Below are 26,933 nucleotides of genomic sequence, written 5' to 3' on the forward strand. Positions count from 1 at the left end.
CAGCGACCTAAAGACGGGTCAGTATAGCAGTATTAGAGATGGTCTAACTTTGTTTCCCACTTTTAGTGTTCCAGTTTAGGGAAGCTTTGAGGTCACTGACAAGTCGTACAGGGGTTGTACACCTTGCTGACTGCACATTTTCTGATTTAGATAACTGTGATTACACAGTGAAGAAAAAATTTGAAACTTCATAACTTCTCCTTCAGTTAGTTAAAACTTTGGGGGCACTGAGCTGGGGGCGATGCCCTGTTCTTCCTGCCTCCCTCCCAGCCCAGGCCAGTCCAGACTTCTTGCTTGTTATACAAGGTCCGGCTTAACAGGCCCCTTTCGTTTGCTTCTTTGCTGGGCTTAGTCTGTTTGTAGTAGCTGTAATGCAAGGGTTACATTCAGTCCCCCAGCAAATTAAAATTATATTATTTAGGGGGTATTGGCATATCCACTAAATTATTTATTGAATATAAAGTAGAGCTTGACGTTCTCTCAGAGATCCAAACCTAATACGTAAAGAACTAGATCTGAAAGACAAGTTGGAGGGATATCTTTTGTCATTCTCTCTGTTGAATCTGTTGAGTCTTGAGGCAATATGTGCAACAGGCATCCTTTCAAAATACAAGGTGAAGGTCCACTTTGCTGTTTCACCACAAGGTAAAGACTTTCTCAATTCACACTCAGTTGTGTTTGGCAACTGTATTATTTTGAGACATGAATAATGCAGCTGTGCATTCCTTATTAATGAAATATCAAGCAAAGAGGTGGTTCTTGTCCTGCTTTTTAATAGATTGTTTTGTCTGCCTTTATCTTGATGCCAATTGTCATTGTAAGAAGTGTGTGCATATAAATCATATGAAAATGTACTGCTTGATAAAGGATGAGAGAGCTGATGATGCCATATCGTATTACTAAAAGGCCAGTATTTTTGATGAGGGAAATTGTTATCTGTAAGAAAGTAATGAGTACATGTGCACAGGGGACTAATGTCAGATATAACTGACTATGTTGCTAGCATATTTTGTACACATGGATTCTTATTCTATTTGCTTCAGCCACTGTTGTAAATGATCCCTATTTTCAGTCCTGCTGTAGGATCTCTCAACCTGTTGCCACTTCATTAGACCTATTTTCCAGACCCTACGAAAGTGATTCATAGGTAAAATAGTTTGGGAAATCCCTTGAACAAAGCAGCGTGGGAAGATGACTGCTTGTCATAAGGTAGCTGCTGCCAGTCAGTATTGTTGGGAAACGGTGGTTAAATACGTTCTCCACATGATTATTTCTAGCAAAAGAAAGGTAGTGAGTACATGGAACGTAACGTATGGCCTCACGGTACAGTGCTATCTGCGTCACTGGGTGTTGACATCTCTTCTACTTCACCACAAGATTTGTGATATTTGGTGCTGTTCTCAAAATCATTGGGTCCTAGGGTTATGGGAATAGATCATCTTAGATTTTTTCCTTAAGTTTAGTCCCATTCCTTATGGCTCTATCATCTTAAAAAATCTAGAGATAAAGTACAAGACTGTGGAATGTACTGAGAAAGACATAAAATGTATCCCTGAGTGCTGGCAAGATTGCCTCCCTGTAAGTACATAGCAGAAGGGGTCTAATTCACATTTCTCGCTATGATTGAATTCATACATTCCTCCTGAGATTTCTGTGGGCCATTTTCATCCCTCTTTTACTATGAAGTAAGGAAATATTTAAATGAATACTGTCAAAATTGATCTTCCAAAAATGTGACCACAAAAGACCTGGGAAGAAACAGAAGCTGTGTTTCCCAGATGCAATTACTTGACCCAGCCTGAGGTTCCAAAGGCAAATGCCCATGTCACATAACATAGTTAAAGGGCCTAATCCAAAGTGTATTAAAATCTGCAGAGAGATTTCCACAATGCCTTTTCCTTATCTATTTGCAGATGTTGTGCACTCTGTTAGCGTGCATGTGTATGTTGCACATGGATGTTGGGAAGGGTAAAATAATTTTTAAAATAAGAAAAATATATTGAAAGCAGATTCTGGATAAACGTCTTTTACTTTTGCTATTATAATTAAAATACGTTTGTGTTGTAACCACTGTTTGGTCTGTATTATACAAAGTTCTCAGTATTTTCTAAAGGATCCAGATTCCTTCTATAAACACTGTTGATGCCTATTCTGATCATTGGGCACCCTGCTGCGTATTGGAAAACATTACTTAAAATAAAATTAAACATCTGAGAGCACATTTGCCCATGAAGAAAAGGTGTTTGACCTTTATTTTGGAATTTTTTTAACAAATGTATACAGTAATTTTGATTTGTTCTTCCAGATAGTTAACCTGCTTTCCCAGCTTGTCTTTATCATGTAAAAGAAACTGAATCACTCATTCATTCAGGTTTTGTTTAAACAAAGAAAATCTATCCAAAACTTCCATTTTTATGTATTTCTTCAGTTTTTACACTTTTGTGGCCTTCTACATCACATCCTCTTAAGATTTTAAAGTTTTATCTCTGTTCTTTACGTCCCCTAATTGTACAGTGTGGTCCAGTTCACGTTCCTTGTTTTGTATAGCTGAGCATCACTGCCATCAGGTTTCCCTTCCGGTCTGCACCAACCAGTCTTTCCCCGTACAGGTCCATAGTTTTCTTTTTCTCTGTCCTTACCTGTCAGGGTCTCTCTAAAGTTAAGCCATAAGCATAATATCAAATTAAGTTATTCTTCACCAAAATAGAATATACCATGTGGTAGGTCAGAGTATAATTTGCTCTCACGATATTAATTTTTTTCCCCTTTGAAGTCAGTCTATTTCAGTCTTTCAACTTTGTCTCATGCCTTGAAGCTGGACTCCAGATTTTCCAAGCCAGAGGTCACTGACCCTTTCAGCTCTGCTTTTCTTTTAAATCAATGGCATTTGGCTTCACTCACAACTGCAGCACACTCGTGCAGAGGAGGGAGTTGTTCTTCCCCAAGAAAGTTTATCTATGTGTGACTGATGCCGCCTGAATAGGAGCGATGGAGGGCCATCCCAGCCTAACTCCGATTTATCTCTACAACCAGAGAACACGATTTTTAGAACAGCTCATCTGAGAACTGACAAATTAGCTTTGGCTTTCTGGGAGGCTCTAATCAATTAAAAATATTTCCTCGCCTCCACTGTGAGGGATCTCCTGTAGCACTGCAGAAATTAGCTGAGCACCCGGTTGGCTGAGTCAGCAAGAAGGCGAGCAGCCTGCAGAATCGCCGTTCTCTTTTCAGCTGCATCCTAAGTATCACACTGGTTTTATGAGATGCCAGGCGGGAGGAAGGTATGGAACAGACAAAGCAAGGCATAGATGTGGACGGGTACTGATAAGGCTTCAGTCTTAGTCACAAGGTGAGGTTTCACTTCAGCCCCAAAATACAGCATCTCCCTTGTAGTGCAGTGGGATGAAGAACAGAGAAAGATGTGCCCTGTTCAGAGCATCCACTTAAATAAATGAATAAAAATACCTAGATGGCCTGCCAAGGAAATAACCTTACATTTCTCCACTGTCTTAAAGACCCCTCAACCTTTTTTAGAAATACCTTTGAGATTTCTTTTTCCTGCTAACTATCTTCCTTTCATCCTTAATGGATTCAGACAGTTCGCCCCTTGGCTTTAACAAAGAAAAGCTCTCTCTCTTGCTTGGTCTCTTTCTTTGGGGTATTGAATGGGATATATAGCTACACACAGATAGATGTCTCTTGTGGTGGTGGGGGGGGGGGGGGTGTATCTGTGGGTGTATGTGTATATATATACACACACATGTATATGAGTAGGAGGTATCACATCTTTCAGTCAGCCTAATCTGAGAGAAAGAATTTTGGCTCAATTTCTGTCCTCAGTCCACATAAGAAATCAGTGAGTACCCCAAGTATGCAGACTTTCTTGATCTGAGATCCTCTAAAGTTTAGCCATCATGACAAATTAACACTGCATCTTTATGTACACTATAGTTATTGAAGGAAGGGTGGTGATTTCTTTATCCTGCATACTGTCCCTCTGGAGCAGGAAGCCTTGGCAAATCAGGAAGCCATACTAGGGTCTTTCATACAGGTGTTTGTAGAAAAATGAATGCTCTACAAGAGAACTCTCCCCCCAGGAATTGTCACAGCAGTGGTGTCTGCATTTTCATCAAGGATAATCTTTATTAATAACTTCTACTCTCATATTTGACTGCATTCAGTCTATTACAGTGTCAATTCAATTTAGCTGTAGCTGATACAATATGGATATATCTGTCATTATCCTAGTACTCTGCTAGCTTTATTTTTGAATTTGAGTGATTTATAAAATCTCTTAATCCCAACTCTACAATTAATCTTGCTAGGGACTTTAATCTCAGCTGACTGAAAAATGGTTCACAGGACTTGAAAGCTGCAATATGCTAAATCACCTCTAAATCAAAATTAAAATAACAGAAAACTCCATTTCCTCCTTGTAAATCTCATATGTCTATCGACTGACTGAAAAATTGTTCTCAGCATTTGAAAGCTTAGCTGTTTTAAATCAACTGCTCAACTGCAAGGAGGGTCTTTTTCCTTTGCAAATGTAATTCACAGTGTCTATAGAATCTGGTCTTAATGGCAGTATTAAGCATCTCTTCAGTTTTTTATATGGAATTGTCATACAATGCTAATCTCTATGCGCTAAATATCATTATGTGGAATCCTTCTCCTGTGGTACAAACTTCTACCTGTTTCATAAATTCAGCCTCATGTATGAGGGGCAGGTTTTTTTATTCTTGGCTTCTACTCTACTTTTTCATACTTATTTTATATGTGATTGGCTGTTAAGGACACTTTTATCTGCAGTGTAATAGAAGAACAGTGCTTACAAGAGTGGATGAGAGAAAATAAGCATTCCTTGGTATTTCTAACTTAAATTGTTAAAATGAACCTTACAAGGCAGACCCACACTTTAACTTACATGTATCACTATTAATACAATTTACATTTGAAGCTCTCAAACTCAGAATAACCTTAAGTACAGCCTATTTGATCATGGCTATTTACCATCTCTGCAACCCTGGAGCAGGCAGGGCTTCAACCTCCCTTCTCTTGTCCCCCGCCCCAATATTGCCATAGTATGATCAGCCTTCAGATGAGATGGTCTCCTGTCACCGTGATCCCTCACGTTCATTTGCCTCATACTTCTCTCATAGCCTCTGTCACATCACATTAGCTCTCAGTGCCACGCTGTGCTGCTCACAGCTTTTGTCAGCTGCCTCCTGCCCTCCCCATCCTCCTCCTCCTGATCATCTGGTGGTCCCTCGCCTGGCACATTCCCACACCGCTGCCTCCCCTAGCCCCTTCGCTGTGCCTCCATGCTCCCTTGTTCTTTGCCCAGCCTTGCTCTTTACGTCTCCTTGCTGAGAGCAGCCCGTGGATCCTTCATCCATAACAATAAACGGAGTTGGCAGGCTTTCCCAGCAAGCGAAGACTTTGGGTGGCTGCAGGCAGAAATCAGATGCACGGGAGTCTTTGAGAGGCAGAAATGGACAACCTAGCACCAGCAGACTGCTGTCAGAGCTAGCAGTATGAGCCCGAGTCCTGCTCTTCTCAGAGCAGCTCTTCCCAGGCACACGAACTGCAGCGTGCAGTTCCCATGCTTGCACCACCTGCAGTGAAACTCTCTTCGTTCCATAGGTCCCATATCTTCAGGTAATGCTGAACCTATAGGGCAGCGTGCAGTGGGACAGGGCAAACCCAGGTGGGTCCTTAAGAAACTTGAATGCCTCTCAAAATGACAGAATCATAGAGATGTAAAGTGGAAGACAGAGATGCAAGCAGAAATTTGTCACGCTGAGGAAAGGATCGATAACTACATTTTATTGTGAATAAATGCAAAAGTCACTTTTGATAGGGCTATACCATGTAAATCTCTGAGTTTTCCTTTGAATTCAGTTACCTGATAATTCTTCTAGTAATTGCCAAATTGAATTGCCATTTCTTCTAATGAATAGCCTTCTTTTTCACTCTGTTTTTAATATACTAATTTATATCAGTAGTTTGTATTGATTTATTTAGTCTTGATGAAAATGTCCCCATCCAACTAAATTCTTCCTGTTCTCCCTCTTCAAAACTTAGGCGGTGCATCATTTCTTCCCATTTCCTATAAATACCCCATACACTGAGCTCCCCAAAACTGCCCATAGAGGCATCTTATGGAGAATATCTTCTGCCTCACAGCAGTGGTTTGCACACTGCTTGTCAAATGTATTTTCAAAAGAGGACTCGTTATGTCTAGTGGATGTTTCAGAAACTACGTAATTCTGCCATACCACACATTTTACTTCTGCATAAAATGCACGTGATCTAAAAATACATCATATATCAATGTTCTTCCTTGCCTTCTTTTACACACACACATGTATATATATATGCAGATATGGGGGAAAGAATTTTATGTACATTATTACTATAGAATAAGAGCAGGTGAACTGATTAGGACAGAAAACTGTGGTTTTGAGGTCAGTCTGCCTAGAACTTCTCATGTGGGGAGCACCTAAATACCCAAAGGCTGTTAAAATTGGGCAAGTAGAAAAAGCCCAAGTTTCTTAGAATAAAATTTAGGACTTGAAGCACCTGCCGCAGCCTGCCCGCACGCCCCGCCAACCGGCAGCTCTGTGCCTGAAGCCCCGTGTCTGCCACACCTTCCTCTGCCTCAATTCCCTGAGCACACCCGGGAGCTCCCTTCCTACAGAAGCATAGCAGGATTAGGGAGAACAGTAAAACGCCAGGTACTGTCTGTCACATGGTGATATAGGATTTTTTCATGCAAAATAAAAATGTTGCTATGTGCTAGGCTTACTTACATTTAGGTGAGAAGAGTTGGATTGCGTTAAACCCAACAATGAAGGAGCACTTTGGCGAGCTCAGAGAGGCGTGCATGTAGGACGATACAGCCTGCGTGCTTTAAACTACGAAAGGGAGGATTTCTTTTATAAAAGTTAAATGGCCAGTAAATCTTAAAAAATGTTACTCTTTATAAAAGGACTTTATTGCTGACTTTCCATATGGAATTACTGATTGTAAGAAAGATTACGCTGACTAAGTGAAAATCATTTTATAAAACCTCATATTGACTTTGTCAGAGAAAGCTTTCCTTGCTTTGCATCTTACAATATAGTTTCTATTCTGAACATCCCTAACCTGAAAAGTAATCCATTTCCCTTGTTCTCTCCTGCTCTTCCTTTATTTTCATAAAACTTTGTACAGTTTAGGATAGTTTTTTATTTGCCCTCTCAGGTACATCAAAGACTATCAAGGTCCCTTTTTACTTTTTCTGCTATTAAATCTGTGTGCAAAATGAGCACGTTTATATAATGTAGACATTTAGTATTTCTGTGCTTATTCAGTATTTTTTTTCCCGGCAACAGTCTGTTCAATGAGACAGTGTGAGCAGTTAATCAGCTTCATAATTACCATTAATATAATGAATAATTACTCATACGGCATACTGTTTCATTTTCAGTAATATTAAAGATTAACTCATGTGGATGCTATTATATCCCTTTTAATTTGTTATCACTTTTGGCTAGCTATGTCTCGCATGGTGCATTTTGCCACAGAAACCCAGAGTAGTTTGTATATCATACTTTTCTGTAGGTCAAGCAAAAGTAATTACAATGTATTATTTCCTGCTAATGCAGATGACATATTTTCCTTTGATAAAATAAACTATAGCTATTCTTTACCAACTAAAATTAGGTGTGAGCAAGTGTTTTATGAACTGGCTGAAGTTCATTTCTTGGCGTATATTTAAATCGTGCTCTTTAATAGTGAGCATCGTGTGGTCAGTCATTTATTATGCACTTTATGTGATAATCCATTAAGTATCTCAATGGTTGTTCATGTGCATGCTACAAATCTGTAGTTACAAACAGGAGATGGATCACCCTGTCTTAGAAAGGCAGCCTCCGTGCCGGGTATAGAAAAAATGAAGTGCACCCTGTAAGAAATTTAAGGATGTTAATTAATGTAAAGGCTATTGCATGAACATTGTGTCACACAGCACTATAGATATTTTTCATTTAAGTTGTTTTATAGTATTTTTCTAATATGACTAAAGAGTATAGGCCTGATCTTGGTTTTATTATTCTCTCTATTCAAGCAGACAAATCTATTGCTCATAAAGTCTGACAAACTGAGATGGGAACTACTTACTCCCTCCTGAGCTCCATGAACATCATCATAAAGGGCATCGTATTTTTTAATATATATATAACCTTTTCTGTATGCAGTACAACTTCTTTGACTTCAGGTAGTGCCACCACAGTTTTATTAAAACAGAACTCCAGGGGAATATTTGAGGAAGACAGAAGTTTCATCTCAGGCAGGCATGCAGGATTGTACCCTGGTAAGAAATGAAAGGCTTGAAAGGAACTTTCCAAAACTGCAGGAATGAGAGCCCTGGGATCTCAGCCCTGCTTCCAGTGTTGGCCAAGCAAAAGGAGGTTGTTTTTGTTTATTCTCCTGTTGACTCTGGGAATCTTTCATCTCTCCCTGCACAGTCACCAGGCTTTAGTGAGAGGAGTGAGGAACAGAAGGTGAGGGTTTGAACCCAAACAGGCTGAAGAAAGCAATTCCTGAGTGCACGCTGTAACCCCTTGTGTGCTAATATGCAAAACTGGAGAATCATTTCTTCCTCCTGATAGATTTTTGGTGAGAATTACGAGTGAATTCAGTAGAGTTGAAAGTGCATGAGATGTGTTTGTGGGACCAGCCCTTTCAGAGCTGCAGTGCCTTTACATGCCTGTCTCTGAATCTCACAGTGAAGGTTAAACAAGTCACGCACATAGATGCCAATGCCGCAGTGGCTGCTTGGGTTTACACCGAACGTAGGAACATTAGGTGCAAAAGACAGATAGTGAGTGATTCTAGGACTACATCATGCTGAAAAAATGGTGTTCAAAATCACTCTGAGATCCAGCAGTGATTTATCTTGCCTACAACCAGTTGCCTCCAATCACTCAGCTGAAATCCATCTTAATTCGCTCTTCCCAGATTCTATAAACAGTCTTTTTTCAGTCCTAAAACTTACTCAATGAACAGCCAGCCATAGCTTTACATGTACTTTTCTCTCTAATCATTTTTCTCCCCCTTTTGAATAGATAACCTCATTTGCTTCTTAGAGACTATATAAAGGGGGGGTTTATTTGTTTAATTCTGTTTTACAGTATTCAGAAGGGTTTGGCATTCAGCAGTAGATAAACAGATAAGTTTATTATTGTTTACTTCCAAAACTGATTGAATATAAATTCCTTATCATTACCTTTCAAAAGCTTGTTTATAGTACCCTTACAGTTTTCAGAAGATAGTCCCATTTTTCCCTATTTCCTGTAATTCACATTTTTCTGACCTGCACTTTTATTCAGCAAAAATGAGATACCCTCTTAAAACTGCAGAATCAAAGAGAGTAAATCCATAGAGGACACTTATCGTTCCAAAAAAAAAAGGTAAATTACTCCTCTACCATTCAATTATCTGATAACTTCTCCTTGATCTTAAAGGTCTTTTCCAACCTAGACGATTCTATGATTCTGTGATTCTATACACCCACACACTGCCTTGAGCCCCCTGCATGGGATTGTTTAGGTGTTTTCATTAGGGGATAAATAGAATTAGAGTACACCGTTTATAGGAACCATTTAAGTGGCATCAGAGGTAAAAATATGACCATAATAAAGAAAATGTAGTTCCCCTGGAATGGTATTATCACTTGGTTTCTCTCTACACATATAATAGGAACGACCCTGCATAACTTTAAAATGTGGGTATGGTAAACACAACATCCAGAAAGTTACATGTCAGCATTTCCCACATTAGCTGCAATTTGAGGCAATACCTAGATGAGGAAAGCAGTATGTCATCCCGGTTGTACTCTATGCTGCTTTGGGATAAGAACACTGTTACCTGCCACCATCAGTCCACAGTTCCCAGTGTCTTAAGGCTGTCATTAGTACAGCTTCTTTTGAAATTCTGAAAGCTTTGACTTTTTGTCATTAAAGTGTCTCTGTGTACTTAGGCATTTTAAAGTGCGCTGGCATGTTTGGCGAGTCAGTGACATATTTGTCAATGATAAGCAGCAAGCCTTATCTTGTGAGTGGGCGCCTTGTTAGTGTCATGGGTTTAAGATGTGCTCATAGTGAAAAAATGCTACATTTCAAGTCTTCGTATTTGCTAAAAGTAGCCTTCCAACTATAAATGAGTGTAGTCCCACATGCATTTATCCACCAGATAGCAATGGGGTGTTGAACAGTTCATGAAAGACATGAACTACCTCCATTCATCCCAGTGGCTCTCTGAATCCTGCCAAATTCCCAGTGTCCCTACTTCAATGATTCAAAAGCAACTAAGTCAGGGGAACGTGTGGCAACGTGTCTGCCCTGATGACAAAACAGTCGCTAATGGCAAACCAGTTACACATTAAAATACAGGCTTAAACTGATGTCCTTCTCTTAAACAGGTTACAAGCTCAGACTGACTCGTCTAAAAATAATTTAGAGGGTATAATTTAATCTGTGCAATGGATTTGGTGTGTTTCCCCCACATTCTGTGAGACCACATATATCTTATTACTTGGTGTATTCAGATATCACTGCATAAAGTCCTCAAATTTTTCATCATGGAAGCATAGGAAAGCACCTCTGTTCAGGAAAAATAATTAAGGAAAAACTTTATTCCAGCAACGTACTGAGAAGCAAGCATACAATACTTAAAATCAAGCAGGTGCTAAAGTATTTGCTTGAGTCATGGGACATCCTCCTAGGAAGCATTCCTTGATTCACTTACATCTCAAGTATAAGAGTGCCTGGAGTTACTCTGTCTGGAGACTTAATGAACAGAGACCTACAATTCACAGGACGCTTCTCCACACCAGCTCCCTTTGTGGACATTTTTGACATGTAGTTTTGTGTAAGGGAGTTTACCACTTTTGTGTATTTGTAACCTTCCTTGTTCAAAATAGCTTCCCTTTGTAGAAAAACATTTAATTTTATCACTAAATACTATTTTCTTGATCTTGCAGAAGACTTCCTTCACTCCAAATGCTGAACATGCTTGGACTCCTAATAAGGGGAAAAAAAAAGATCATCTGGCTGTAGTGTTTATATGAATTGAGCTCATTGTGCCAGATATATTTTAAATTCTCATAAAAGTCCCGGAAGTGAAGCACTTAGGCTGGAAAACAATAAGCAAAACCACAATTGTAGGGGGGGGTGGGGGGTGAGGGTAAGGAAAGAACCTACAAATATGTAGGGTATGGAGTGGCACACTATTAAATTAACATATTAATTGGCAATACCCTTAGACATAGATGCATTTAAAAACTGATGAACTTGGTTTGTTGAGATCTTTGTTACAGAACTCACTGGTGCATGACACTGGGCCCAAAAGTGCTTTCCCAGATTTATGTGGAAAAGTACTTACAGGAAAAAAATATTTCTTGTTGAATGTAGTGTTTTTAATACCAGAAATCTACTACCTTTTCTTTCCATTATTTTGTCAAAGATGCTTGATTTAATCCAAAGGGTCAGATTTTTTCAGTGTGTTAGAGAATGATTTATTTTAATAGAAGTAAACGAGGTACCGTGTTATTTCACTTGTATCCTCTCTTCTGCTTACTGATAAGTGGCCTGATCTCAATCCTGCTGTAATCACTGAGATTTCTGATATTGAATAAAATCAGAACAGGACCATGCCTGTCATCAGTTTTCATTACTCTTCAGAAGCAGGTTTATCTGTGTGGTAAAGCAGGGATAGGTGCCTAAGCACTCCCAGTTATTAGCACTGTTCAATTCTGGTGAAAAGCACAGTTTTCTTAAATTGGGGTGTGCTTTGCCTGCTGTTGTCTCCTGCCTAATCAGCCCCCCTGTTGGCAGGGTTATTGCTGATGAGGTAGACCACTGAAATTGTACATCTTAATTTTAGATGTTGTGAATATGTCATTAAACCCATCTGTTTTGGCTTGTCATTTGGGTAGAATTGATAGACAAATTAGTCCCTGATGGAGACCCCCAAGGGGTAGTTTTTTATATTGTCCCTTCTCATCCAGTAGCGCCAGTATTCATTCTGAACTACAAAGTGGACTTTCATAGGTGAACTTCTTTTAAAATAAAAGGCCTATCTCTTCAACTTGAAGCGGAAGCACATCATTCTAGGCTAAAAGAAGTGATCTCCTCCTTGGTTTGTTACGTATAGGATCACCTGGGAGACTATATAAAAAAAGCCAAAAGGTGTTTGCGGCAATTCTACTGATTCAACTGTAACTTAAAATTTGAAAATAAAAGCATTTTATTTGAGCAGCCTTTCTCAAGGATATTTCACTTTACTTTTTCCAGGAGTCACTGATGTGGCATGTAGATGTGGTGCTTAGGGATGTGGTTTAGTGGTGGACTTGGCAGTGCTAGGTTAACAGCTGGACTCGATGATCTTAAAGGTCCTTTCCAACCTAAATGATTCTATGATGCCTCCACATTTTTTTTCCAGCTTAATCTGTTGGGTCAAATGGTGAACAGATGAAGACAGCAGAAGAATCTGTCGTCTTCTGCCTCCTTTCAAAGCATGAAGTAGCTGTGGGCCTGCGTTATGAACATTGTCCAGATCAGGGGCTGGAATAGCTTTTTTTGGCCCCAAACAAAGATAATGAGATCAGTGAGACCAAGGCAAGAGGAAGCTCACGAAACGTGTCCCATTCTCACCTTGCACAAACCAGTTCCACTGCTGGCCACAGGTGGAAGAGGCAGACTTTATTTTATTTTCTTATTAATACCACTATCTTGCACAGTCTTTACCTGACAGTAGCAAAGTACTGTGATTTCAACCAGGAAAGCAGAATGTTAGTTCATATAATTTTTTAATTGCTTAATAATCATGTAATTATTGGCTTGAACACCATCGTACTTAGACACGCTGTCTTTTCTAGGTAACATTTCGGACAAGAATCTACCACTGTAATATTAACAGCCAAGGCGTCATCTGCCTGGACATTTTAAAAGACAACTGGAGTCCAGCATTAACCATTTCTAAAGTTCTCCTCTCCATCTGCTCCCTCCTCACAGACTGCAACCCGGGTAAGACAAATTAACTTTCACATCCACGTTCATTCACAGTTCATATTCAGTCAGCTACTAGGACATGGTCAGTGTGCTGTTTTACTGCTACCTACTAAAAAAAACCAAAATGTAAATTTTAAATGCCATTCATTTAAATTAAGACATAGTATAGAAAGAAAGCACAATTTCAGGAGCTCAAGTGCATTTTTGGTACTTGAGAATAACAATCTTTTAATTCAAGAAGTCTAATCAGTAGAAGATACCTTGTAGTAGGCACTAATTTGGATATTACAACCAGGATATTAGTACCAAGAAATATTAATGAGTTAATAAATATTGAAAAGGAAAGCTTTCATTTAAATATGCTGATAATATGGTCTCTGAAAAGAATATTAATAGTACTGACAATGATAGATGTCTAACACAGACTCTACAAATAATGAAAATTAATTTAAATTAGGTTTATTCAATATCCTGGACAGCCAGTATGAGTATTCAAAGCAAGCTGTCATTCTTATTAACTAGCACAGCACTTAACCTCTTCCCTCAGCTCTTTTAGATTTGTTTTCTGCCATTGACCACTAGATATGTAATTTCCACTTTCTCTTACTCTATTTACCAATGAATGATTCTGACTGCAGCCTTGGAAAATCATACTATATAGGAATTATTAGAGAATCATTAAAGAAAAATTAAATGGTCTGTTTACATGTTGCAAGGGTTGTTTCTGGTTTACTTTTTATTGTACACTTCAATATTTTTTTAATTTGCCATCTAGTTTTTAAACCTTTAGGTTTCCTGTTTTTAAACTTTTCTCCCCAACCAAAGGGCTAAAAATTGCTTTGCAAAGGGCAGAATGTGAGATTCTTGTGCAACCAAGGGCTGAGTCAAAAGCTGTAAGAGAAGACTGAATTATTCCCAAGCTCAAAATAAGGTGAAAGTGGGCAAAAATGCAATTGACTGTTTTTATTTTCCTGTGGGTTTGTTACTGTATATAGCGTTAAAACCCATGGTGTTCCTTCCAGCTAAGAGCTGGAGTGGTAAAGGAGACCTGTGTTACCATTTCAGGCACATTTATTTCGGGTGTGTTGGATGCTCTCTGCTTACGTCTCTGAAAGATTGACCTCTGCTAGTGTCTACGCCAAAATATGCAGAGGTGCCTATAGGAAGTCAGGTGGATGGATGACAGAAGTGTAAAGAAAAGCAAATGAATATTTGCTCTTGTTGAAATGTTAAAATTTTCCTATGATTTTTTGAGGAATGAATGCAATTTATTAATTTATATTGTGAATTCCCCTCTTACAAGGAGCTGATGGCAGGTAGATGTGAACTGCTGGGTCATTTTTGCCTGCCTTTGAGATCGCCTGTTTCGTGTTAGATACTATTTTAATAAGAAGAGAACTTTCAATGTTAGTGATGTACAACAGAAGGCTTGCAAAAACTTACAAGTTCTTACTTTTCAGTGTATTGCCTAATATGCTACAGCCTGTTCTGGTTGTACTGCTTGTCCCATTAATTTTTTATGACAATTTATCATTAAAAAATTATTGGTTCCATGCCATCCGGATTGAACATGATAGATAGGTAGGTAGGTAGGCAGGTAGGTAGGTAGGTAGGTAGATAGATAGAAAGATAGATAGATAGATAAGTTGGTAGATAGAGGCACACATCACTGATATATATATCACTGAGATACCTATCACTGAAATATATCATATATGTATCTATATAATAGATACAGAAACATGCGTATATGTATTTTCCTCTCTGTCAGCTGGGAGTAATTTTCTAATCCGTCGATCCTCTCTTCATCTAGCTAGTCTGCCCCTTTCTAAAGGCAGAAACCCAACAGGGGTCTCGATTTGATAAGCAACTCTGAACTCTTTGTTCACCATTCATCAGCCAGAAGCAGATCAGGTCAAATGGAAAGGCAACACTGAATCTCCCACAAACATAAACACTTGGGATGGGCGAGTTTTCCACCCCCGGCCTCTCTGAAGGGAAAAATCAAGTATCAGTTACCCCCTAGTCGTACATTTATGCAAATCTTCATTAGAACAACAAATAGCAGTAAGAATGGCAGCTAATTAACCCTCAGTCATACACAGTGATTAAACGGAGCTGGAGCACAGCTGCAGCTTCATTGGCAAGGGCTGCTATTCTTCTCCAGCAGGCTGAGCAAATGAAGAGAGGTATTTGCTCCTGCCGCTCCTGTCATTCACGCAGTAATCTACAAAAGCCACAGAGAGAGTCTCTTTCCTCCCCAGTTATACATCACCGCCCTTTGTTCCCTATCACTCCAGGCAGGAGTGAGTTTGTCCTTTTTAAACAACTAATACAATCCTTTACTCATAAGCTGTCTCAGACCCTTCAGTCCTGATTATTATTAATTATCTCTATTTTGCTTGGCAGTATCAGCCAGTAAACTGTGTTAATGAAATGACTGAATTTTGTAACAGCTGGCTGACTTTTTCATGGGGGGAAGGGGTGCTGTAGAGTTTGTGTATGAATGAACACGTGTGAGTTATCTGGGAGTGCGAGAGAGCCAACTGGAATGGTATCAGAGAGATGGGAGAGATGATGGGATACACTAGCTTTCAGTCTGGGGATTCGTACTTTTCTTTAAGGTGGTACTCCGGGGCACAGCACGTATCTCTTTCTACAAAGCAGGGCCTCAATCCTGTAAATATTTTGCCATGTGCATGAGCAACCCTACAAAACCTGATAGATATATTCACCTGCATGAAACTGAGTATGTAGTGCTTGTAGGCTCCGTGCTTGAGCGCTGAAAATACTTCCAGTGTTATCTGCTAGGACTTGCCTATGTGGGCAGTTAGTTATTTCAGAGTAGCTCCATGTGTGGACACTCCCCTCTTTGAAAATGTAAGTCAAGTCATGAAAAACTCTCTTACTTGTCAGCTGTACTTTAAGTATTCAAGTGGAGCCCAGGGAGTGTAAATTCCCACACTGCCTTAATCCAAAGGACCTTTCAAGTGTGGATGGCCCCCGAGGTTTTGTATTTCTACTGAGTATGAAAACAAAGTAATGATTTTTGAATTTAGAGATCTGGTGACACTGATATGGGTTGAAATGCTTACTGTTCTCAGTTGGTCATTGCCACCTCAGCCCTGCCAAAGATTCTTGAGCCCCAGGAAAATTCTCATTTGCAAACACTTCAGAGAAAATAAATTGAAACACCGACAAGACCACACTGCAACTTTTTTCTTCGTGTGGCCTCCTTTTTCACACATTCAAAGTCTGGACTTGACTGGCCCGATTATCCCCGACGTCTGAACACTCTTAACGTCGAATCACGTCTGCTTAATAACATGCGGCTAAGCCTTGATTAGGACATCAGAACAAAACCTGCTACACCTCCCTCGCACCAGTCTCTTCACTTCTGGTGTCATCCTCTGCCTCTAGCTCCTTACCATTTTTCCCACATGTAAGTTCCACGGCCAGTGGGGATTTTCTCCCTCAATCGTACCATTGACGCTCCTGAACCGAATGCTTTGGCGCTGCTCCTGCTGCTGGTCCCCGTGTGGCAGGCTGCGCCTGGCTGCGAGCTCCTGCTATGGGGATGTGCAGGGTGATGCAGACAGAGGATAAGAGGGGCAGCCTGAGATGGGGAGCAGCCGCAGCATTGCTTTCCCACAAATGTGCCCAGTTAGGCTGAACACTTGGCTGCTGCTGTGACCAAAAAAACTGCTGAGGGGCTCTACAGAGCCTCGCTTGCTTTGCTCTTTAGAAACTGCTGCCAGATTTCCAGCCTGAACTGACTCATGGGAATTTTATACCCACTTGTTTTTAAGCAACTCTTATCTTACAGCTTAAGTGACAGTTTTCCTGTTTTTCATTCCTGATGTATTAATGAAGAGCCATCCTCTTTCCTCCTGATCTTTATTTGCTGCACGCTAACCAGACCTGTGTCTATTAGCCTTCTTCCGTAAGAGAGGCTTTCCGTTCCCCAGCTCATCCTTGCAGCCCCCTCCCGCCCCTCCAACGCGCTGCAGTCATCCTTCCTCAACATGCCTGACTCGTGCGGAGTTCATCGGGGCATGAGGCACGGCTAGACAGACCAACCCACTCGTCATCACCATCATCCGGGTTGATAGATTTACTGCTCCCTGGTTGATGTCCCTATCTCCCTGGCAGCCCTGTCAAAGGTTCTTTCTTTCTTAGCCCTGTCATTTTCCCTGTTTTGTCTGCTTTCTAACCCAATTTAGTGAAATGATGGAGAAAGGAAAAAGAAAAGGAAAAGGAAAAAAAGGAAAAGGGAAAGGGAAAGGAAAAGGAAAAAGAAAAGGGAAAGGAAAAGGGAAAGGGAAAGGGAAAGGGAAAGGGAAAGGGAAAGGAAAAGGGAAAGGGAAAGGGAAAGGGAAAGGGAAAGGGAAAGGGAAAGGAAAAAAAGGAAGGAAGGAAGAGAGCAAAAGAAAGAAAAAGCTTTTGCTAGAAAAGGGCATTAACCTCTGGCAAAGGAAATACACGGACAGCTGACAGCAGTAACCAGTTCACCTGGGTCAGCACTGGCCAGGTTAGTTGGTCTGACTCTGCTCTCAGATCTTCGGTGACGTATTATATTAGCAGTGTAAAGCTGCTTGTCTCTTGTTGTCCTTTAAACTCACCAGAAAGTGTGAGACAGTTTGTGCAGTGCTACGTGTAATGTTTGCTGTGAACGTAGTTTGAGATTGAAGTGTACATGTCCTCGTAGTAAATGTACTTATAAGACTAAATGAGTTGGACGGTTACCACTACATTACTTTGATGTGAGCCTCATCAATTTTTATTTGTTGCAGTTGCTCAGCATGTCTGAAAAGTAGGCTGCTTATGTAAAAAAAAAACTTTGCAACGCGTATTGTGGTTTTCAAATGTAATGTACCTCGGTTAGAAGTATGTGTGCTGGTGTTTTACAAGTACTGCCATGAATCATGAATTTACTAGATGGTTTCATACTTTGTTAACCCACATTAAGTAATGTGGCTGTGCATTTTAATGACTTACATTTATCTAAACATAGATAAACAAAGTCAAACAAGATCCTAAGATTATGGGGATCTTTACTTGTCTCACTAAGGGACACAAGACATGCTTTCAAGCTTTCTTTATATGAGTCATCCTTATGTTTTGCCTTTATCTTCCCCAGAAACTTCATTGTTTTCATCACAGAGTAGGTATAACTGGCAATTTTGGATAACATACTATTGTTGTTTTTCTATTGCAATTACAAGTTATCCATGTGGTTTGGCATGATTTTCTGACAAAAAAATATAACACCCTTACCTTCACCTGCATGAAGGTGCTGGTATTTAGGAAACTTTAGAGATGAGATGCAGTTATTACGATATTCTTTTTCCTTTTTCTTTTTTTTTTTCCTTGTTATTTTCCTAAAGGTTTGTAAGGTTCTGTACTCTTACTGCTGAGAGTATAAAATCCCAGTTCTGTCATCCTTTGCAGAAAAAGATTCAATAGTGTAATTTAATGCATATCTTTGATCCTCAATGGGATCTGAAACAGCACTTTGGAGAGTGACTTTTCAACACAAGCATAAAAGCCCTAAAAGCCTGAACGGTTTTTGCCCTGCTACAAAGCTGCTAGAATTGCTGCTGTCTGTTTCCAGGATCTTTGCAAAATGGGAGTAGGTGGGGAGAGTTAAGTCAGACAACATGCGAGGGGAAGAATCAAATTTGCGTACTGTCTCGATTTCTCAGCCCGTTTCCTTTCAGCCAGCAGTGTACGCTTTCGGAGGGAAGCTGATGTCCTGCTGCAGTGCCACTGCCCCATCCCTCAGCAGGTTTGCCTTCAGCAGCCTTCCCCGAAGCTTGCTGTTGGAGTTGCTCTGGCCAGGGTGCATACCTGCATGCCTAGCAGGAGGGCCCCCCGGGTACGGGTGCAAGTGCAGCGTGGATAGATCTGGTATTTAGAATGTTTTGAGCGCCTCCACGTTTTGAATTTGTGTTAGTACTTGAGCAATTTAAGCTCCATCCAAATGCTTGTTTGTAGCAATTCCCTAATCTCTACCAATTTGCATAAGGTATTGCCAGGTAAATCTAGATAGGCCAGTTGAGGAAGTCCCTTGCTGTGCTGCCAAGAGCTCCTGCCCCCTGCACCGCCCATGGAATTATCTTCTGCACACCCCAGGCAAAGGGAAGTAGGCTCATGTGAACCCTCTCAGGAAAACCCATCTCCCACTGGGAGTTGGAGCAAGGCTGCCAGCCTTCAACGTGACGCCTACTGACATGTTCCATTCTCCTGATTCTGCCTTGGAGTGATCATCTCTGGTGCAGGGGCATTAACATCCAAAATTGCCACGGCCGCTTGCAAAGCGAGCATGTGCCAACACGTTAGGTCCCACAGGGATAGCTCTGGCTTTTTCAGCCGATAAGCTCCAGCCATACCGGCATGCATTTTAATACACTAATAGATATCCACTGTATCAATAAAAAAGATCTATTTTCAGAATTACTGTGAGATCTGAAAGCGCTAGCCTGTCCAAAAAAAAAAAGTTTAAAAATAAAGCTAAGGCAGCTTAATAAAGGAAAATGTAACGTAGCTGTAAAAATAAAATCTGTTGCACACTGGAGCGTTTGGTTCCGAGTGAGGATTTGGCTGACTTGTGGTCACAGCAACGCTGTTTGGCTTCTGTGTTTGAACTTTAAAAAGGCTACCTAGCCCCGGGTAATGAAGAACAGGTCCTGCCCCTCGCCATTCAGCAGACTGGATGTATTTTTTTTCTCTCTGTTCTTCTATATATCTCGGTCTAAAAGGAAGCATGTATGATGTTTCTCCTCATCTGGTGCTTCTCCATAGCAGAGGCTGCTTTCTGTCAGTGCCGGTTCACGTCAGATGTTCCTTCTGCAATTTTTTTAGACTTCCCAATTATCATTCCTTCTTCTCCCCTCCCCCAGGTTGTGAAGTGTATTTAGAAACTCTGGATGACAGCAAGTTCAAGGGATGAGCCACTTCTCATTTTCTTCATTCTTGTAATTTTTTTCCGTAAAGCCATAATCTGCACATTTTGCTATTATCAGAAACTTTGCTTCAGAATCCAATCTGATTTTTGTCCTTCCGATTTAGCAGCTTAACAGCTTTGTTCAGTTTATCAAAAAGGACTCCTAGTCTTTCCTGTGCCCAAATATATTCTGTACTGGTTTGTAATGAAATTTTGTTTCCTTTTAAAACGTTTTTGTCAAGACATAGAAAAGACTCCTTCTGTAATAGTCCAAAACATATTTGAGTAGATTTGTCAAATGCAATGAATATTCTGGAAAATTAAATAAATACTTAGAAGTTGGCAAAACAATACTTAATTTGTCCAGTTTTATGAGGCTGGCTAGCCCCCTGCTACTTTGATTCTTCCCCGGCATCCACAGGCTACCAGGTGCAACGTCACAGCACAGTACTATCAGACATACAACAAAATAATCTCGTTTTGCCATATATCCTTTTTGTAAGCAGCAGAGGGTCATGTAAACAATGAAATTGCTCTGTTGTCTGAGATTATTTATATTCTTTAGCTTGGAGCTGGTTTTCCCTTTTCTTCAGAGTTTGTATACTGTGCTCTGTCAGGAAACGGGCAGGTTTCTGGGCTGTTTCAGCACAATGGAAAACGCTCTCTTTGTATCTGGAGCAGGAAAATACTCTATGCCGTGTCACTCAAGCATGGCAACAAGTAAGAGATGGCAAACAAATGTTAGAGCAGCGAGGAATCAATTCATGTAGTAGTGTTTTTTGGTTCATTCTAAGTTGCAACATAACCTTTCTGTCCCTTTTAAAATCTCTTCTTTGGGTTGACTCCAAATGACATGAGCTCACTCCAGAGGCTTTTGCTTAGCAAATACAAAATGCAGTGCGTGGTTGCTCTGCTATCTTGGTGCTGCTGTCTTGGGAGCAGAGTAGATGCGTGCATGTGGCCGACTGTTTTACATAAAGGCCATCGTAATAAGATGTCCAAAAGGATCATGAAAGGAAAATACAGCACAAAACTGATGGGGTTTGTTCTCCTCTCAGTGAGTGCAGAATGACAACCTCAGGGGCAGGATTGCCTTGGGAAAAACCCGTCACCATCAGCTTGTTCATATGAGCAAAACGATCCCATCAATTGCAACAAAGTTCTTTTTGCCACAAAGTACCTATTTATCTTTAAACAGTGTATGTTCCCCTGCCAGTTCTGCAGAATCTGCTATATATTTATTGAAGAAGATACCGGCAGACGGCCGGCAGTGTTTTCAGTGCTTCCCATGGGGTTTAGGCATCCAAAGTCCCACTAGGAGTCTCTCTACACTGCCAGGAAGAGACTTTCTATCCATCTAGTCTTTAAATATTTGCAGACATATACACCTATACGTGTTAATCTCTGTGGAGGTGATCTATAAACATGAAATTAAACATATGTAAATGCAAGCAATGCAGTAGCGCAGTATGAGAATTACGCATAGATAAGCATTGAAAGGGAATGAATTTGCTTTGCCATAAAAGGCTGGTGAAAACGTTACAAGATTTTGTTCTTATCAATTGACTAAGTCCCCTCAACATGAACCCATGACTGTAGGGATTATTATAACAGCAGGAAAAACATTTGTGAACTGTCATCCCTTTAGTAGTTCTCAGGAAAATACGTCTTGGAATATCTCCTAATTATGTGTGCAGGGGGAGGAGGCTTGGATCAGGATTACTATTTATGTTGGCCTAAATCTTTGCTCTTTTCAGTTGCACATTGACAACACCTTATGTGTAGAAGAGCAGTGTTTGTGAGCATGGAGGCATTTCATGTGTTTAGATTTAGGCTATTCAAAACTCAAAAGACATCATTAAAAAGATTAACACAACTATAGAAGTAAGGTTGTTTGTTTAGAAATACTTCGTTTTAAACCCCTCATTATGGTTTCAGAAGTCTACAGTCTGTTTAAATATTTTTTTCTCTGAAAAGTGTCTGGGGTTATTTACATAAGAATATCGGTGGGTTTATGTAATTTAGAAAGTGAATGGTACAGATTACTTCTTAAAAATAAAATGCGCAATCTGGATTTTGTGGTATCCAAGGCATAGAGCAGTCACTAGCTATAGCTCCAGGTACCAGTCACACACACACTTACCCTATTCTTGTTTTGTCTGATGTGTCTGTAACTTTACAAAGAATAATCACTAGAAGGAGGAATATAGTCATTCTCAAGCAGAAAACCAGTACTACTTGGTTCAGTCAGGTACATTGCTTGTAACTGCTCATTGCTCAGTGGTTCAGTGAAAAGTGTAAAATTCCCTCAAAGCACTTTACTCATACAGTAATATACTGGAAAGGAAATTCCCTCCTAACCACAGCTAACGATCAGATTATGTGTTGAAGCACAAGCAGTAATAGCCTTCGCAATGGTAACTTAGGTGGTGCCATGACTAGTGTGTTTTCTAATTCTTTTTTAATTTTCCTAAATTACCTTCTAATATTCCTACGCTATATTCTTGGATGTGTTTAACTATTTGGTGTATGAAGCATCTCCTTCCTTTTAACTTTTGCTAAATGTGTTGGGTTTTTGTTTGTGCTCTTTTCTTACTATGGAAAAGATAAGCAAGACCACTTTTTTTAATAATCTTCTTTACAAAATTACCTGTCACATCTTATTTTGTCTTTTTTTTTCCCCAGAAGAAATAAGCTTAGATTTCAGCCATTCCTTAAATGGGAAAGGTTTGACCATGCTGCTAATGATTTCTTGTCCTTCTCAATAAGTTTTCTACTCCTATTTTGTTTTTATTTAAGACAAGGTGAGAAAAATTGAACTTCAGACATAATAATACCCAACCATCAGTTTATTAAATGGCATTTGATTAAATGAGAGATTGAGTAAAATCCAAATCAGTGAAGAGGTTTTGTACATCTGTGTCAAGAAATAAATGTAAAGGGATGTAGTTGGCACTCATGAAAGAAAAGTGTCTTGTTACTACCCTTAACCGTTCCTAATTTTTATGATTCCTCAAAATGGGCTTCTAGAACATACAAAATTCAGTCTTATCACAAAATGGAACTAAAGCTGGAAAAAAATACACCTGGCATATTGATGGGTTTGTTTTTTTTTTTTTTACACATAAAGCTTATAAAAGCTATATGATAAGTATACATACAGGGTTTTTAAAAGTTTGTGCACTTCTGCTCAAGAAACATAGGGTTTCTATGAGCTTTACCTTAACCATCATTAAATTAAAGGTACTTGAGAAAATGCATGAATGATGGATGCTGCAAATACAAAAGGTTACAATTCATTCTCCTTCCAATAAACATGTGTAATTTAAAATAGTACCAGTGGAGGTTTCCTATGCCCATTACCTCAGAGAGAAGACAGGTAATTTAATGCATACACGTAATAAATCTTTGTGTGAACTGAGACCAAAATAGGTCATCAATGTTAAATGTTTAACAATGTGAAGTATTTGAATAAAACTATTAGTTATTTCTCATCTATAAATATAGAATCCTAGCTTAATTTGAATGAATTCCAAGATACAAAGTAAACTGCCTTTTACTTTCAAAGTACACTCCAATCATTTACAGTCATTACATGTATTTTCTTTGTTTCATGCAGGTTTTGTCTAGCCAATACAGACATGTCCTTAATTACATTGGAATCTTTGAACAAAGTAGATGCAACACTTTTGGGCTTAACCAATTCTACTGGATATATTTTCTCACTAATAGAACTGTGTATATTTAAGGGAAAAATAATTAAAACTAGAAATTCAATAAATTTAGACATCACATTTACCTGTATTCCTACACTTAATTCTCTAATCTCATAATAATTTAATCTAATATTCATTATTCCCAGTTAGTACAAATAGCTCAAATCTCAGCTGGAATAAACTGGCATCAGTCCCGCTGAGTTTTTGTGCCCCAGATTTTTCATTTAGACTTTTTTCCATTTTACTAAGTGGGGGATTTGGGGTTGGGGTTTTTTTTCCCTCTGTACCTTTTTTAACATGAAGGCAAGGACAGCATTTCACATTTCTTGCCATATGTTTCTAACTGCCTATGAACCACCTTCAGGACCCTGATTAGCACAACTATTTTTAAGGCTGCTTCTTCCTGTTCTTAAAATACAATGATTCTTGTTTCACCGTAGAAATCACACTTCTCCACATTCTTTAAGCTCCTTAAAAGAAGCCTGGTACATTTGGCTCTCTAACAGATTCACAACAAGAATGCAGAGTCAGTCCTGAAAAGCAAAATTTATAATCCTGGATATGTTAGCTATTAAATCATTTAGTCCCTCACTTTCTTGAGTAAGATTTCAAAAATTAGTATTCCTCAGTCATTCAGATTCTACCTTCAAAGATGATTTACACTACTGCAAGACATGTCTCTTATTTTGCATGGCTAATTTTCTACATTATTCAGCAGGGGAGGAGGAAATGGTTGTTTGTTTTTTACAGTTTTGCAGATCTATCAAAGGCAACAAATAAAACAAATTATATGCAGTGTGTGTTTCAGAATCCCTATTTTCACAGCAAATTAAGTTCAGGTGCATTAACTGGAGTAGCAGACAGTTACTTAAATAGCAAAATGTACGGTGTAATTGTCCCAAATTTAAGGATGGGCTGTACTGTAAGATTTTCACATTAGTATGGGATACAGAAATAGAGCTCTGGTTGGTAAATTGTTTGTAGAGTTTTCCATCTTAGAAAAAGGCCCTTCTATGGAGTGGAGCATTTGCAACTTTAAGATGAATTAGATTTTGGAAAATTCTCAAGGGCTGCAATCCTCATTACTTGGGCCTTTATAATACCGATTAGACAAAGTGGCGTGAAAGTAGAAGTTACTGTAAGAAAAAATACTATACTAGCAGAAGGAATGCCTTCATGACCTTCCATGTTCTTTACCATCTCTACCTTGTATAGCTTTTTTCTATGGCTCAATCTTAGGACTTTTTATGCCAATGCCTGAAATAATTTGACAAAGTGATTGTCATTTAGTCAGGCATGACAATGGAATCAATGTGACCCCTCTCGCAGGAAAGATAAGATTTCCAAATAAAGTTATTTTACCTGTTACTAAATATGAAATTATCGCTGTAAGTATCATAAATTCAATCTTTATTCAGCATTGCCATGTAACTTCATTGCAACTAATCCAGGAGCTAAACCTGCCTACATGAAGAATGCTAATTATTTTGTTTAACCTGTTTTTCCTTCTAGTCCTATTAGAACCTGTTTGTAATTAAGCCTAATTATATTCATGTTCTGAAGTTAATTTAGAAGTGGATAGTCCATTTGGTTACTAAAATGAGGTTATTTTCTCACTCACCTGCTGAGTCCTCAGTCATTGCCAGAGCTTGCACCACCCTGCTCCCTTCATATGATATCCAATGTCACCTCAGTGATCAGCCTCCAGAAATAATTGCCGTTAACTGGCCTGTACCGATCTTCAGGGCAGGATGGCACTCTGGTTTTCATACTTTCCTGAGCCAGTGTGTGTTCGTACAAGCATCTTCCTTGGATGCCTCTTTTGGTAGGGCAGTACTGCTGCAAGTTCTGCAGCACTCGAGGGATCAGACTTCACCACTCTGGACTGTCAGAAACCTGTCAAGTGTACACGTTAGCAGTGAGACTGACTCCAGAGTCATACTCCATACTCTGCTGAGATGGCACCTATTTCTACATTCATAGTGCAGTAACATTTTTGGATGCCTCCTCCAGAATAGTATGGACCACAGATGCAGATGGCAACATGAGGCATGGTCCCAACATGTGATCACACAACCGGGCTCAAACAACCCATGCCTGCAGTCCAGAAAAGCCCCAAGAAGCCAGCCCTATCAAAGAGAGCATCTGGGCCGTACCAACAAAAATCCCAAACAAATTAGTTTCCAGGCATTTTCCTTCCACTGCCTCTTGATGCAGATATAAATTTAGACATGTCTGAGCCAGATACAGCCTGTGACTTCCTTCCACATGTTCCCTGGAGAAAGGGAAGTATAGAGAGGGAATGGAGAGGCCTGACTATATTTTAAGTTATTATTTGGTAACAGTAGGAGATGCGTTCATGCAAGGCACGCCTAAGTCGCTATTCCTATTCCGAGGGATGTTCAACTTGCCAAGGGATTTCAGGCCCAGGCCTATGAAAAAGAGTCCTGTTGGCCTTTAGTAGGGATAAACTTCTTCACCAGCCCCCGCTTTTGTAAATAAAAGCCTCTTGTATTCTTTTGACATTTTGTGTGGGATTCCTAATAACAGGTTTGGATTTAAACGCATCAAATTAATAACGAAATATAATAGGACGAGAAGGAGAAAATCAGATTAAAACAAAATAAGCAGCTTTCATAACATATGTAGGTTTTTCTAGTTACTCCAAGGATTAATTGCAATAAAGGAACAAAGGGATAGATTCAAGAGCACAGTTCAGATGACTCCTGCATCTGACCTAAAATGATCCTGAGGTGTTTAAGTTGAAGATTTTGGTATTGCTCACATTCAAACCCTTCTCCTAAAAGTGAAGATGCATTTAGGACTCATTTTCCTCTCGGTGTCTAAATGCCACCAAAGACCAGACCCTCCCTGTCCCCTGGGAATCCACATGGTAAGTGGATCCTATTGGACCTCCTGGTTTTCTTGCAGAGTAATCTACCTTTGGTACATGTGATTATAGGATGTCTAACTCTGCCCAAAACGTGGTCACAGGGAATGCCTTTACACCCAGGTGCTTTGGAATTAAACTGTTCATTCGGGATGTGTAAGACCCATAGGTCACGCCTTTGCCTGGAGATGGTGATTAGGGGAAAGTGAGAAGAGACAAACCCAGAAGAAAACTGGTTATTTTTTTCTTTAAATGAAAGAAATGCTAAACATTGGAATAAACAGTGGAATTCCTATGGAATAGCCATCCCTCCCTTAGTAAATCTT

General features: G+C 39.6%; 1 protein-coding gene across 1 annotated transcript in view; it reads left to right on the plus strand.

Moving 5' to 3' along the window:
- Positions 1-26,933, plus strand: part of LOC104032197 (ubiquitin-conjugating enzyme E2 E2) — a 216,069-nt gene that overhangs the window by 179,489 nt on the left and 9,647 nt on the right. Inside the window, exon 4 of the mRNA XM_075705481.1 lies at positions 12,923-13,070. Within this exon, the coding sequence (XP_075561596.1) occupies positions 12,923-13,070 (148 nt within the window). The remainder of the gene's footprint in view (positions 1-12,922; positions 13,071-26,933) is intronic.

The sequence above is a fragment of the Pelecanus crispus genome, chromosome 2 (genome assembly GCF_030463565.1).
Source record: "Pelecanus crispus isolate bPelCri1 chromosome 2, bPelCri1.pri, whole genome shotgun sequence".
NCBI lineage: Eukaryota > Metazoa > Chordata > Aves > Pelecaniformes > Pelecanidae > Pelecanus > Pelecanus crispus.